This window comes from Magnolia sinica, chromosome 5 (assembly GCF_029962835.1).
Source record: "Magnolia sinica isolate HGM2019 chromosome 5, MsV1, whole genome shotgun sequence".
NCBI classification, from domain to species: domain Eukaryota; kingdom Viridiplantae; phylum Streptophyta; class Magnoliopsida; order Magnoliales; family Magnoliaceae; genus Magnolia; species Magnolia sinica.
The window spans coordinates 59,192,501-59,207,604 of NC_080577.1; the positions used below are offsets into that span (position 1 = coordinate 59,192,501).

Sequence of the window (15,104 nt, forward strand, 5' to 3'; positions counted from 1 at the left end):
TGCAAACTGTGGCCCACCTGGCCCGTGGATCAACCTAATTATTTTGGCTAGGGCATCAATATAGTGGTGCTGTTCTGATGGATGGATTGGACTGGCACTGATATGCCACGTTGGCACATGTGTGGCATGTACACGAGCTTTATTCCACATGCGTATGCACTTAGCAAAGCTCTCAACCAGTATTGTCACACTAAGCTACCAGAAGCACCATGAAGTGGGAAAGCCTACAAAAAGTAGAAATATTGTTGCACATAGATTGAAGTGGCAAGAGTTTCAAGTGCAGGGGCAAGTGTCTGTTTGGGTCCGGCTCCATGGCTCGATGGTAGATAGACTCTGTTTCAACACTGAGATCATGAGATCAAGTGCGGTGTGTGCGTGTAAAAAAAAGTGTCTGTTTCAGAATATTAGCTAGCATAAACAACTAGGAAGCGGTAGTGGGAGTGCGAGTCTGAAATGTGACTTGAAGTAAGAGTAGCATCTTTTCAGAATGATCATGCAACTAGGAATAGAAAGCAAGGCATTTGCAGACCAGAAGTTGCAAAGTATCCATGCAATCTTTAAAACCCAATATAAAGTAAATTTAAAGAAATGGATGAGATGCGCACCTGCCAACCATCCTTGCCTCTAAGCCCTCCCTTAATTGCATATGCCTCTTTAAATCCATTCTTGAATAATAGTTCCGCCACTTTCAAGGAATTACCATCGAAGCTACCTTACACAGCAAGCACAACACTCGGCAAACAGAACTACCCATTACATATTCAAGCATAAATTAAAATCTTGAAGGGAAAGCTAATTAAAGTCATTCAGAGTGAATGGAAAGAGAAACAAGAAAACAAATATCTGAAACTATGCATAGGTGAAAGAATGTGGGAATAGCAACTTCTATACACACCAAGGAATTAAAAAACGGTAACATAATGGCTGTTACAGCTGTACAGGGCCTTAATGAAAGTGACTGTCACAGCCGCCATTAACATTATTGAATACCTTGGTGCAAACATCATCATCATAGACTTGTAGCAGCCATACACACATAGGCAAAAATTTCCCAAAGATCCCAAAGTTTCAACTTTCATGATACAAATTCTCAGATGTTCTAAAATCACACTTCATTTCCTCATTCTCCTTCTAAATACTATTTAGCCTCTCCATTACTTTGAAAGCACTAACATGTAATACTTCGTACCACGAGAAACTACAATACCCATACTGTGAGTTTGAAAAACTAATAAACAAAATTCCAAATACAAGTAAAGGTAAAGGCAACACTTCTGTGATATCTCATGTTATCTACATTTCATTCTTGTGTTTATTTCTTTGCAAAATGTTCAAAGAAACAAATGACAAAGATGGGCAATAGAAAAAATCTAAATTTTAGATTATTTAAATAAGTAAATAATTCATTCAAGCCTATTTATTAGGTTCAAGAAATGCAACATTTACTTTTCTTTTCTAAATCTATTTTTTAAAGAAAAAGCAAAAAAACAAAAAAGCAGGTATTTTAAAAAACACATAATTATTCTTTTCCTCTCCCTTACCTATTTCTACTTTCTGTTCTTGCCTATCTTGAAACAATGAGGAAGAGGATCTCTTGTCTTTGTCCATAAGTATGGTCTCACCTACATATTATGGGTTACCGTGTGTGAAAAAGTAATGTTTCACCATAGGTGTGGATGTACAGATGGGTGAGAAAGAGCTTCTGTACAGAGGATCTTGGTGTGTGGGGTTTTTTCTTATCTAATTAATAGTTAGTATAGAAGGAAATAACTTATTGCCTTAGTTGTATGCCTTTAATGCTCCCTCGGACCACTGCTCTGGCAGATAATGTTGTAGGCTCGTAGCATCTCCATGCGTTTTATGTCTTATTCATGCATATGTTGGTATGTAGTTCAGTGGTCCATCATGGCCTGAAGTGTCATGGAAGACTTTCTTGACAGGTATGAAATTTTACCTCACTTGGTGTAAGAGCAAATGATCCAAAGGTGGGTTGTCAAAGCAAGGCAGTTCAAAGGTGGAACTGTCAACATGGAGCAATTTGTAGTGGGGTGATCAAACTTGGAGCAATAGCACATGTTAGGGTTAGGAGCCAATGCTTCTGGAAGTGCACTTCTTTTTCTCCTCTTTTTTTTTTTTAAATTTATTTTTGAAGAATACAGACCATACAGTAAGTGCACTTGTGAGTCAAGAGTTCTAAACAAGGGCAATGCTATCATAAAGACCATGGTGAATAGATGTTTTTGATTGTATCCAAGCATCAACATCGTCATCATAGGTTATCTTCTTCTTTTCAAAGATTTGTCTGGACAACAGTTTGGTAGGTTCATGGGTGTTTTCTGGAGGAATTTATTTTTCAAGAGGGAGGGAGGGAGGGAGGGAGGGAGAGCTTTTGTCTTTTTATAACATGGTCCTCTTGTAGAGAAGAGAGGAGAGATCAGATCATGCGTGTAGATGATCCTCTTCCTTGCCTTCTCTGGACAAGTAAGAAAGGTAAGTAAAAGAGAGGTAACATATAAATGGTGAAAGAATAGTTAAAGGTTTTGAAATCCTTGCCTTTTCTATAAAAATATATTTGAAGGGAACTCATTTACAACAATTTCAATATAATAAATAGGACTTCAGTATTTTTATTTTTTTTTGAATAATCTAAATAAAAATAGGTGTTTATATAGCCGTAATTTTTATCCAAACAAAGTGTAATAAGGTCACTCCACTTTTAAAAAAAAAAAAGTATAATTTTTATTTGAACAGGGTGTTAATAAGGTCATTCCACTTAAAAACATTAACATGTCAGGACAAATCATTCTCAGAATGCACAACTCATCTTAAAGTACAAAATCCATCCCCACAGTTACTCATTTCATTCTATAAAGCTCTTCTTATCTGAATTATCTTTTACATCAAATTCATAATATCCAAAGCAAAAATTCCTAGCCCTCTCTTATCTATCCAACTTTACATTTCTCTAAGAATCTTTGCATTAATCTGTTTGGCATGCAAATCTTTTACTCTCTATTCCAAGGTTACCAGGATTGCAGATCGCCGCAGTATGTGATACAGGAACGAGTATGTTGTATGCTACTTCCTTCAGTATGTGGTATGCTATGGGTAGAATCATGTGGGTCATTCCAATACATACACTAAGCATATGCAATATAGTTATAAACAATTCAATGATGTAATTTATACATGAAATGATGAATATTATTATTATAGATCCTGCATGCATAATATCATATCATATGCATGCAATTGCATAGTAAATCAAAGTATATATCTCTATTTTCTAAATATAAATTTACATTACAACTTAATCAACACAAAGAGAACAAAACCATAATTTCAGCTTGGTAAAAGTAGCAATCCTGATAGTAAGGGCCCGTTTGGATCGTAAGTTGCTTAAGATAAGTTACTTATGCCACAAGTAGCTTATCTTAGTTTTTACTTATTAAGAAGATAAGTATGTTTGGTAAACAACATACATATCAGCTTCTCCTCTCTTTCGTCTCTCCTATGCATCTCTTCAGCAACTTATGAAAAGTAGAAAAGCTAAAAAAGTTAACTGAACTGATTAATTACTTTTAAGTAAAAAAGTTACTAATAACTGATCATAAACCAAACTTACTTATCTACTGCTGTAAGTAGAAAAGGTAACTTATTAGGTGGTATCCAAACGGGCCCTAAATGACCTATAATCCTGATCTAGGAGCTAGGAAAGAAAAGTTTAGTTGTGTTGGCAATTTAAATAATATTGGTCCATAATTCATCAATCTGTTCCTTTTCCCCATTTCTATTCAGATCAAGCGTGGCTAATGCTGCTCATATGTGTAGGATCAGAATCCTACTTTGGCATGAATCTATGAGATGCCAGCCATTTGTCACATAGGTTCACACCATGTATGTATCTTTTTCCCAAAAAGCAGCAAGCCAATTATCAGGTGAGCCTGCATGTGTAAAAGAAAAGGATAGTCGAAAGATTTGAGCAAAGGTCCACAGTTGAGATTCCAGTATTGTGCACCTGATAAGCAGGATATATATATATATATATATATGTGTGTGTGTGTGTGTGTGTGTGTGTGTGTGTGTTGTCAGAAGTCTTTAATCTGAAATTTTCTGGGTTGTTCGACCGGTTGTGGGCCAGCCACGACTGGTCGTGGGAGCGGCTCGACTAGTCGTAGCCCGCTCGACTCAAAGTCCAGCGAGCCCTGTTTTTCATGTCCGGGCCCTTCGACCAGTCGTAGGAATTGTTCGACTAGTCGTAGCTCGACCAGTCGTAGCTCCCCTTCGACTAGTCGTAGTTACGCAGATTCGTTCCGCGATTTTGCGGATTGCGGAAATCTGAGTCCTTTCGCAACTGGGATGCGAAAGGGAAGTTGCCTAAACTATAAATAGGTGTTCCTAGGGCTTTTCTAGGGGATGAGAAATAATTCTAAAGCTTTCTAAAGGGGTTCTAGGGAAATCAAAGGGTGTAGCAAGGGTGAGATTCGAGGTTGTTCGAATCGGGTAAGTCCTCTCTCTTTGTAATTTCTATTTCATAGTGGATCTCTGTCGCTTTGTGCCGTGGTTTTTTCCCGCAAGGGTTTTCCACGTTAAAACTTTGTGTTCTTCTGTGATTGCTTTTTACTATAGAATTACTATCCTAGATCTAGATCTGTGTGATTCCGCAGCACAAATCCCCAACAAGTGGTATCAAAGCAATCGTTGGGGCACAGATCTGAATCTGCAGGATTAGTAATAATGGGAAACGGCAAGTTTGATATTAAAAAGTACTCAGGCAAAAATAATTTTGAGTTATGGAAGGTTAAGATGATTAGCCTGTTAACCAAGCAAGGCGAGATTAAGGCTCTTGAGGAGCGAAAATCTACCATGAAAGATGATGAATGGGAAAACCTTGATAGTAATGCTTTAGCCTCTATCCATTTATGTCTCACGGATGAGGTTCTCTACAACGTCATGAGGGAGAAAACTGCGGCTAAGTTATGGGCGAAGTTTGAGGATGTTTATGCGAAAAAATCCTCTGAAAATCGCCTACACTTGAAGCGGCAATGGTATAACTTCAAGATGACAGAGGGTGGAGATCTGGAGGCTCACATCAGCAATTTTAATAAATTAGTTTGCAAATTGCTGGATATGGAGGAAGTAATGAAAGATGAAGAACAAGCATGTATGTTGCTGAATTCTCTTCCGGCGTTGTATGAGTCATTCAAGGACACGATGTGCAGCACGAATAAAACCCTGAGTGTCGACACCGTTATCTCAGCCCTTCAAGAGAAGGCTATGAGAAAGCTAAACGGTGACATGGGGACATCTTCTGATGCACTATTTACAATGGGTAGGAATTCTGAACAAGGTATGGGTTCTTCAGGTTATAGATCCAAATCCAAGAGCAAGGGCAAAGGAAAGGTAAAGTGCTGGAATTGTGGGAAGGAAGGACATGTGAAGAAAAATTGTGGAAATCCTAAATCGAAGAGAGAAGATTCTGAGGCTTCATACAAGGAGGCCAATGTTGCCACGTCAGATGGATCAAGTGGATGTGATGGTGATGTTTTGTATGTGTCTACTATCAGGCGGCTATATGGTGATCGTAAGGACGAGTGGATGCTAGACACAGGGGCATCTTTTCACATGACTCCTCATCGGAGTTGGTTCACCAGCTACAAGGAGTGCGATGGTGGACAGGTGTTTATGGGCAATGGCTTTGCCTGTAATGTTGTGGCTGCTGGTACGGTGCGCATCAGGATGTTTGATAGGGTGGAGCGCACCCTGACTGATGTCAGGCACGTTCCTGATTTGAAGCAAAATCTGATTTCTCTTGGTGTACTTGAGGCAAAAGGATGCAAGTACACAGGAATTGATAGTGCTCTTAAGGTATCTAAGGGGGCACGGGTAATCATGAAAGCACAACGACTCGGTAACTTATACAGGTTGATCGGGAGCACTTCAAAAGGTGGAGCTGTAGTGAATGTAGCGGATTCCACCTCTGCATGTGTGTGGCATGTTGGGCATGACCACATGAGCGGGCAGGGCAGGAAGGTTGAGATGTGCGGACAGGGATACAGAGCAGGTGGAGCAGCCACCTGTGAGAAGAATCACACGGCATGATCGCAGGATATCGGCGTGGTACATGGACGACTCCAATATCGCAGGGGATTCATCCTTTATTCTGATGGCTCTAGGTGAACCTGGTGCTAAGAAGTAGAAGGTGATTATGGGCGATGTGATGGATTCGTTGTACCAGATCGACATATGGGAGCTGGTGGAGCTTCTAGTGGGTCAGAGAGCTATTGGATGCAGGTGGATCTTCAGGAAGATACAGCATAGATACAGGGCAAGGTTGGTAGCGAAGGGTTATGCTCAAAGAGAAGGGATCGGCTTCTCAGAGATATTCGTGCCGACGGTATAGCAGGTGTCTATTAGATCCGTGATTGGCGCTGGTTGGCCAATGTGATCTTGAGCTGGAAAGATGGATGTAGAGTCTGCACTTCTGTAAGGGAAAGTGAAGAGCAGATCTACATGAAGCAACCAGAGCAGTTCGAAGTTAAAGGGGCTGAGAAAAGACTTTGCAGGAGGTCGTGGTTCGACCTGTCGCCTAAGCAGTGGTTTGATTCCTTCATGGTGAGTCAGGAATTGATGACACGTAGACCGCCAATTATGACATGTCTGAAATCAATGTACCGAAGACTCGATTAAGTGGGACATTCAGGATGAAGAATCAGGGGGGCTGCAAAGATGGTTCTCGGCATTAAGACTGAAGGAGGAGTAGGCTTTGGTAATCACAGGAGGAATACCTTGTGTGTAGTTATTGATCAAGGATGTGATGGGCCAGGTAAAGCCGGAAAGCGTTCCCTACGCGTCTCTCCTCAAGTTTTCCTCAGGACATGTCCCAAAACAGATGAGGAAAAACAGGATATCTCATGAGCCTTATTCGAATGTGGTTGGCAATGTATGCCATGGTCTGGATTAAATCGGTTATTTCACAGGCTATCAATGTTGTGAGCAAGTACCCCGGCAAGCAATATTGGGTAGCAGTGAGATGGTAAGAAGACTACGTCTTTTCTTTTGGAAAGACATGAGCAAAGGTGGTTGGGCATGTGGATTTAGATCCGGCAAACATGATCAACAAAAATGTTCCTGCAGAGAAGTTCAAGTTCTGTACAACTTCTCTGGGCTTGGCGATGGCATAAAAGAAGGACGGAGTGTGCACGAGAAGCGTTGATTGAAACTATGATGCAATGAAGAGATAAGAGAAAAGGTCAAGAAGCTACATGGTTGAAGATTGAAGACTTGGTGGAAATTGTTGTCAGAAGTCTTTAATCTGAAATTTTCTAGGTTGTTCGACCGGTCGTGGGCCAGCCACGACTGGTCGTGGGAGCGGCTCGACTAGTTGTAGCCCGCTCGACTCAAAGTCCAGCGAGCTCTGTTTTTCATGTCTGAGCCCTTCGACCAGTCGTAGGAATTGTTCGACTAGTCATAGCTCCCCTTCGACTAGTCGTAGTTATGCAGATTCGTTCCGCGATTTTGCGGATTGCGGAAATCTGAGTCCTTTCGCAACTGGGATGCAAAAGGGAAGTTGCCTAAACTATAAATAGGTGTTCCTAGGGCTTTTCTAGGGGATGGAAAATAATTCTAAAGCTTTCTAAAAGGGTTCTAGGGAAATCAAAGGGTGTAGCAAGGGTGAGATTCGAGGTTGTTCGAATCGGGTAAGTCCTCTCTCTTTGTAATTTCTATTTCATAGTGGATCTCTGTCGCTTTGTATCGTAGTTTTTTCCCGCAAGGGTTTTCCACGTTAAAACTGTGTTCTTCTGTGATTGCTCTTTACTATAGAATTACTATCCTAGATCTAGATCTGTGTGATTCCTATATATATATATATATATATATATATATATATATATATATATATATATATATATATATATATAGAGAGAGAGAGAGAGAGAGTCATGCTCCCCTGCGCACCTACGCACGTGCGCACCTTTGCACACGTGCCATGGGTGTCTAATCTGAATGGTCCATGTGATGCGGAATCCCATAAAACCCCATGTGACGAATTTTCACCCCGATCTAATATTCTGGTGGGCCATAGCAAAGAGAAATGCAAATCAAGGGAGGAAACTGTGTTCATTTTTCATCGCCCATAAAGGTTGTAGATCAAACTAAAACTTGGGGCTGGGGGGTTTCAGGAGGTGCTGCTTCACATGAACGGTTCAGATTTTGGATCTACATCACGTATGATGGGTTCACAAAAAAGTTCGTACGTAGTACGTACGAACTGGTTCGCAGGTGAACGTTTCCGTGTGTGTGTGTGTGTGTGTGTGTGTGTGTATAAGTTCAGGGCACATATACAATGAGGCCCACCTGACCAACAGCCTGTATCTCACACATTCCATGTTGGTAGATCTGCTTGTGTCAGCCCATCATGTCTATCGTTTTGACTTTTTTCTTAACCAGACAAGTGTGTATACCAATTCCAGCATATCCAGAATGCAAATTCCTCAATACCAATTACTTCATTCTAGCCAAATCAGGCATTAATCATTCACAACTTAGAAAAATCTGATATTCTGCATTACAAAAAAAAAAAAAGGAAAGATGATTTAAGGCTGCGATACTAACTTGTCAAGAACACAGACAATGGTATTTCTTGGATCAATGAAATTCCTCAAAACCTCCTTCACAAAACCATCTTCATCCCCTTCTGAAAACTCGATCTGAACGGCGCTTTTCTTCAAAATCTTCAAATTGGGAGAACCCAGAGATGCCAAACTCTGTTTATTCCTGATGTCCAACAGCAGTGTATTTGGGTCATCCCTAAGCTTCAGGAAAGCACCAATGGTGGAAATGTACTTAAATTTCTTCAGATATTCTTGGGTTAAAGGGATTACAACGAGCCAGACGAATGTAACACTGGCAACGAAGAATGGGTTGCGGTTGAAGAAATCATCAATAGAAATTAGGATAGATTCGATGTTGATTTTATCCGAGAGCTGCTCAGTTGGGATGGCAGATTCAGCTGCCAGAGAAGGAAATGGGGTCGAGACTGCCAATAGCGAAAGGGACATAGCGGTTTTGAAGAATGAAAGGTGGTTTCGGAGGCAATTTGGGAAATGGGTGGTTAGGATTTTGTAAAAAGAAATTGGTTTGAAGGTTGAAAGGTGGTTTTGGAGGAGATTGGAGGAATGGTCGATTGGAATTTTGATAAAATAAGCGATTTCGATGTCTGAAAGGCAGTTTTGGAGGGGATTGGAGAGATGGGTTGTCGAAATTTTATGTGAAGAAGCGGTTTTGAGCTCCGAAAGGTGGCTTTGGAGGGAATTCGAGAGATGGGTATTCGGTTTTTTGTGAAAAGAAGTGGTTTTGAGGATGGAAAGGTGGTTTTGGCGGGACGGAATCCGATTTTCAAGAGAAATTAAGATGTGGGTGGTTCGGTGGAGAGAAAGGTGGTTTTGGCGGTAGCTAGAGAAATGACAGGTGGTTTTTGGAATGGACAGACAGTTCTGGGAGGTATCTAAGGAAAGAGAAGCGGTTTTGGAGATGTGTTGGTGGTTTTGGAGGGATGGCGAGAGAGATGAAATGCTAACCGTAAGAAGCTCCATTGCTTCTGAGAGTGAGGTAAAGTGCCGAGTTGGACTCGAGACAGGGCGGATAAGATTGTCTTCAGGATAATTAAAATGACTAAAGTGCCCCTGCTTGCTTGCATAATTGCAAGAACCCTTCGTTCGAGGATTTGCACGGGCCAGCACGATTTATGGGCGGTCCACCCATTTGGTTATCTAAACGTTGCCAGCTGGGCATCGGACCGAGTCGGATCGGTCCAACTCGAATTGGTTCGAAATTTGTAAGGCCTGACCTGAACTCGATCCGATCCGGGACCGGGTTTGGGTCATCTGACCCGAACCGATCCTAATCCCTGCTGGCCTAAACCGGTGCAAGTCCGACTCAATTAGGAAAATTGAGTCGGATCAGATTGGGCAAGGTTCAGATCATCCATTTCATTATTCCCACTGTTTCTTATGGTGCGATCTACTTGATTATTAGATATACTTAAAATTTAGCATCAATCCCTACAATGATCTGAAAAAACTGATGAACGATGTGGATAAACCAAAAAAATTTCAAAACGGGCCCCACATAGTTTACTCAGTGGGATAAAATAACTCAGTATGAAATGTGCTTCTTGAAGAAGCTTTGTACTGCTGGCTATAGCTAACACCAGCTATACAGCTGCTCTAGCCTGCATTCCTCATTGGAGACATAGGTTGCCATGTCGTTTGTACATGAACTCATACTAATTACATACGAGCATGGTACATCCTAGTATTTCCTGCCAATGCGTCCTAATATGGAAAATATGAGCCGTGAAGAAGGTGGGGCACAATACAAAGATCATCTATTGTAAGGATAAATCTGATCCACTGATCACACAAGCCACACTACCAAAATCAATGAAACGTACTTATCTGATTCAACATTCATGTGTGCCCCACATAATGAGTGGATCAGCCAAATTTCAAAGTTGAAAATCTTCATATTGTGACCCCATCTTTTGAACGGCTCGGATTTTCTGTAAATATGACACGTTGGCAAAAAAGATGGAGCTGTATGTGAAAGTTCACATGCTTCTCCTTATCCGTTGGGAGACTTAAACTGCCACTCACGCGGCTCTAGGTACGTGTCGTGCGAAGACGAGCACTGACGTTCCTCGAGCTCCGAGTTGTACGAACGATTGGAGATCAAAGTTACATGGCCCCACAGTGATGTATTTATTATATCCATACCATTCATCTATTTTTAGGGATCATTTTATAGCATTGTCCAAAAAATGAATCATATCCAAAGATCACATGGACCACACCATAAATAGCAACGAAGATAATGATTTTCACCGTTAAACAATTTGTACGGCCCACCATAACGTTTATTTTCCAGCCAATCTGTTCATAAGGTCACAAAGACCTTAATGAAAAGGAAAAACAAATTTCATATTGATCCAAAACTTCTATGAACCCAAAAAGGGTTTCAATGGTAGACATTCAATCTCCCACTACTTTCCGTAGTGTGGTCCACTTAATAGTTAGATCTATCTTATTTTTTGTCTTAAGCCTTAATACGATATTGCCAAATGGATGGATAGTTTGGATATAACACATACCTCATGATCAGACCCACAAACTTGTTAACGTTACACCAGCCAATTTGCTTCGTACACCAGCCAATCCGCTTCCGCCAACTTGGTCTGACTGTCAAGACGACAACTTGTAAACAGCTGCATGCAAACCATTCAATGCTTGGTATGACTCTCTCTCTCTCTCTCTCTCTCTCTCTCTCTCTCTCTCTCTCTCTCTCCTTCTTCCGAACACAACTATACACCATTTCTTAATGTATATCTCTCTCCAATAGCGAAATCCCATAAAGCTTTAAAACCGAATGGCAGAAAGAGAGGGATTTGATCTACCGTAAGACATTTAGCTAGCCTTCTTCTTACCTTCTTCTTCAGCAGAAAGGGAGAGACAGATATAGAGAGAGATAGATAGATATAGAGAGAGATAGAGAGATAGAGTTGGGGGGCTCAGGTGTACATTGAGCAGGGTTTTTTGGCGCCAAACGAAAAGCCAAAGATGGATGGGCGGTAAGACTTTATTGAGAAAGAGAATTTTGCAAAATAGAGGAATATTTACATCTGAGGTCGGGTCGGGTCGGACCCTTTCGGTCCGGGTTTTCGGGTCGGGTCGGGTCGGGTTGGATTCGGGCCAATCCAAACTCGACCCGAAAAGATTTCGGATCTGGATGAAGCTACTCGATCCGCACCTATCCAGACCGTCGGTTCGGTTCTGATCGGGTCAGATTGGGTCTGATCGGGTCAGATCTACCAGATCAGGTCTGTTTTGCCCAGCTCTAAACGTTGGTATGGGAGACTTGTTAGGCGGATACAAACAGCCTGACATTATTATTATTATTATTATTATATTTCATTATTATTATTATTATTATTATTAGTGTGGAAGAGCTGAGAAATCAAAATAAGGAACTCAGCTGCCAGCTTAAATCAATGAAGATAATCTACTTTATCTTATGAATAGGAGCTCGGCATTACATTTTCAATCTCTTCTTTCTCTTACTCTTTAGTGAAACAGGGCAGGCAAGCAAGCAATTCACTAATACTCTGATATGAAGGCACAAGTGTGTAGTCCGTTACAAAAGTGAAAGTGCATAGTCAGGTAAACACATCACAAGTCGGTAACTTAAAAGGGGGTGAAACTCAAGATAGAGCGGTATTGTGCAATCCAAGAGAGGAGAGGGGTGCATTGCATTGAGTGGTATTGTGCAGTCCAAGAGAGGCCAAGAGAGGAGAGGGGTGCATTGCATTGAGCGGTATTGTGCAGTCCAAGAGAGGGAGAGGGGTTCGAGGCCCAACACAGAGGCATATATTATAGTCCAAAGAGAGGGGCATGAGGCCCAAGGCGGGAAGTGCATGGTGCAATCTGAAGCACATAAGCGCTAAAGGAGAGAAGGAGGGAAAGTATGAGAGAGGGAGAGATTAGATAAGGTAGGGCCGTTGTCTCTCTCCACCATGCATTCCTCTCTCTCACCATGTCTGGGGGCAGGTGGCTCCGTTAGGAATTACAACTTGTCCCATTATCGGCATCTCCAACTCAGCATTATAGTGGAGGACATAAATTTTCCAGTTTTCCTTAAGAATTTTAACTGACATTGTACACATTAAACAAAAATTAGGAAGATGGGACCAGTTAGGATTCTCGTGTCTTTATGTACATGTGTATATATGCTTAAGTGCCCGCCACACTAACAGGCAACCTCCTAAGCTCTCCATGTCTTACGTATATCTATATGACCACTTCGGATGGAGATAACCCTCAATCTAAGATTATTCTACTAACATATGCACTTATCTTCTTATCGAGTTTAGATCATAAATATTTCGCAAATATTCTTTGAAGTTTTTAAAAATAAATTATTTGCATGTAATTTAAAATAATAATAATAATAATAATAATAATAATAATAATAATAATAAAAGACAGTTGCAAATCATCTTACAAAACTCGATATTACTAGTCTCAAATCATGCACCCTAGCGTTTTGCCAAAAGATCTTTCCCACGCAACTACGCATTTTCAAAATCAACTAAATTGCTTTCTTAACAGGACATCCCGGGCCGAATCCATCTTAACTTTCACATTGTACGCTAAAGTAATGGAACTCAATTCCATCCTTCCATACACAAAGTTAGGTAGTTGAGGGACTCAGTAATCTATGAGATTGACATGCTCATACAATGCACTAATTAGATCGAATCAGGAACTAAAATGTAAAGTGGTCATGAAATGAAGTCTAACTCAACACTTAAAAGCAAGTGGTTGCTCTCCCGCTCTGCAAAAGTAGACATTACTACAATGCACATGTTTCGTCTAAAGCATGTGAGTACTGGCTCAATGACTCCTAACCTCATTAAACAAAGGCTCGCTTGAAGTTTGAGAGTGCTGGGTCATCAACTCCTAACATGGCTACATATAGGCCATGACATTATCAGGAGATGGACATCTCATCTAAAGTGTATGATTACTGACTTAATAACTCCAAACCTCATAAATACATGTCTCGTCTAAAGCACATGAGTGTGAACTTATCACATTATTAACTCCTGCTCTGCTACCACGGTGGATATTATTCGACACCCATATTCTCACCCCTAGTCAGTCAAAGCTATCCACTGTATAGTGGCATAGGATAATAAGTACTAACACATGAAAAAATTCATTGAACATGCCCATTACATTAAAGATCTAATAAGACATACATAGTAATGACTAGAGGCAGTCACAACTTAACTTGTGGTACGTCGTCTTCCCCATTATTACATACAACAGTTGTACTTCAGCGTGCTTCCTCGTCCTGAGCATGCCTCAACACACATGTCAAGGATGGTCAATTTCCATGTAAGTAGGAAAGACTGGCCTGTTAATGAGAAAACCACTACTAATAATTTAAAGCCGAGAAAAATTGATTGCGCATGAATATTTAATTAGCTTCTGGCTATTTAAAAATGTTGGGGATTTCTGCTGCGGAATCACACAGATATAGATCTAAGATAGTAATCCAAGAGCAACAAGCAATCTCAAGAGAACACAAAGATTTAACGTGGAAAACCCTTGCGGGAAAAAACCACGACACAAAGCGACAAAAATCCACTATGAAAAGAAATTACAAGAGAGGGGACTTACCCGATTCGAACAATCTCGAATCTCACCCTTGCTACACCCTTTAAAAACCCTGAAACCCTTTTAGGAACCCCTTTAGAAAGCCTTAGAATACTTTACAATAGCCCCAGAGACCCCTATTTATAGTTTAGAAAACACCTCTTTCGCACCGACCTTAGAACAGTCCGGAAACCGCTTCAAATTTATGCAGTCTGCGTAACCCTCGACTAGTCGAGCCAGGTCCTCGACTGGTCGAAGGACCCACTCGACTGGTCGAGACCAAAAAATACTGCCTGCTGGACTTTGAGTCGAGCGGACCTCGGCTGGTCGAGTGGACCCTCGACCAGTCGAGCAGCACGTTGATAGATTTAAGACATCTGTCTGACAACAATCTCCACCATATCTTCAATCTTTAAGCATGTAGCTCCTTGACCTCTTCTCTTATCTCTGCATCACATCATAGCTTCAATCAATGCTTCTCGTGCACACTCTGTCCTTCTTTTATGCCATCACCAAGCCCAGAGAAGTTGCACAGAACTTGAACTTCTCTGTAGGAACGACCTTGGTGAGCATGTTTTCTGGATTCATACTGGTATGAATCCTTTCTAGTGTTACACCTCCTTCCTCAAGCACCTGTCAGATAAAGTGGTGACGAACATCAATGTGTTTAGTATGTGAGTGATAAACAGAATTTTTAGCCAAATTGATAGCATTATCGCTATCACGATTAACCGGCACGGCTTCCTACTGAAGTCCCAACTAATTTATCATGCCTCTGAGCCAAACACTTTTTTTAAACGCTTCCGTTACTGCCATATATTCTGCTTCGGTCGTGGAAAGAGCCACCACTGACTAAAGCTTCGACATCCAACTGATTGCTCCACC

At 41.0% G+C, this 15,104-nt stretch overlaps 1 protein-coding gene across 1 annotated transcript in view; it reads right to left on the minus strand.

Moving 5' to 3' along the window:
- Positions 1–9,651, minus strand: part of LOC131246070 (rhodanese-like domain-containing protein 4A, chloroplastic) — a 13,161-nt gene extending 3,510 nt beyond the window's left edge. Inside the window, exons 1-2 of the mRNA XM_058245933.1 lie at positions 8,617–9,651; positions 606–708 (exon numbers count right to left, since the gene is read on the minus strand). Coding sequence (XP_058101916.1) covers positions 606–708; positions 8,617–9,596 — 1,083 coding nt within the window. The 5' untranslated portion in view covers positions 9,597–9,651. The remainder of the gene's footprint in view (positions 1–605; positions 709–8,616) is intronic.
- Positions 9,652–15,104: the final 5,453 nt, after the last annotated feature.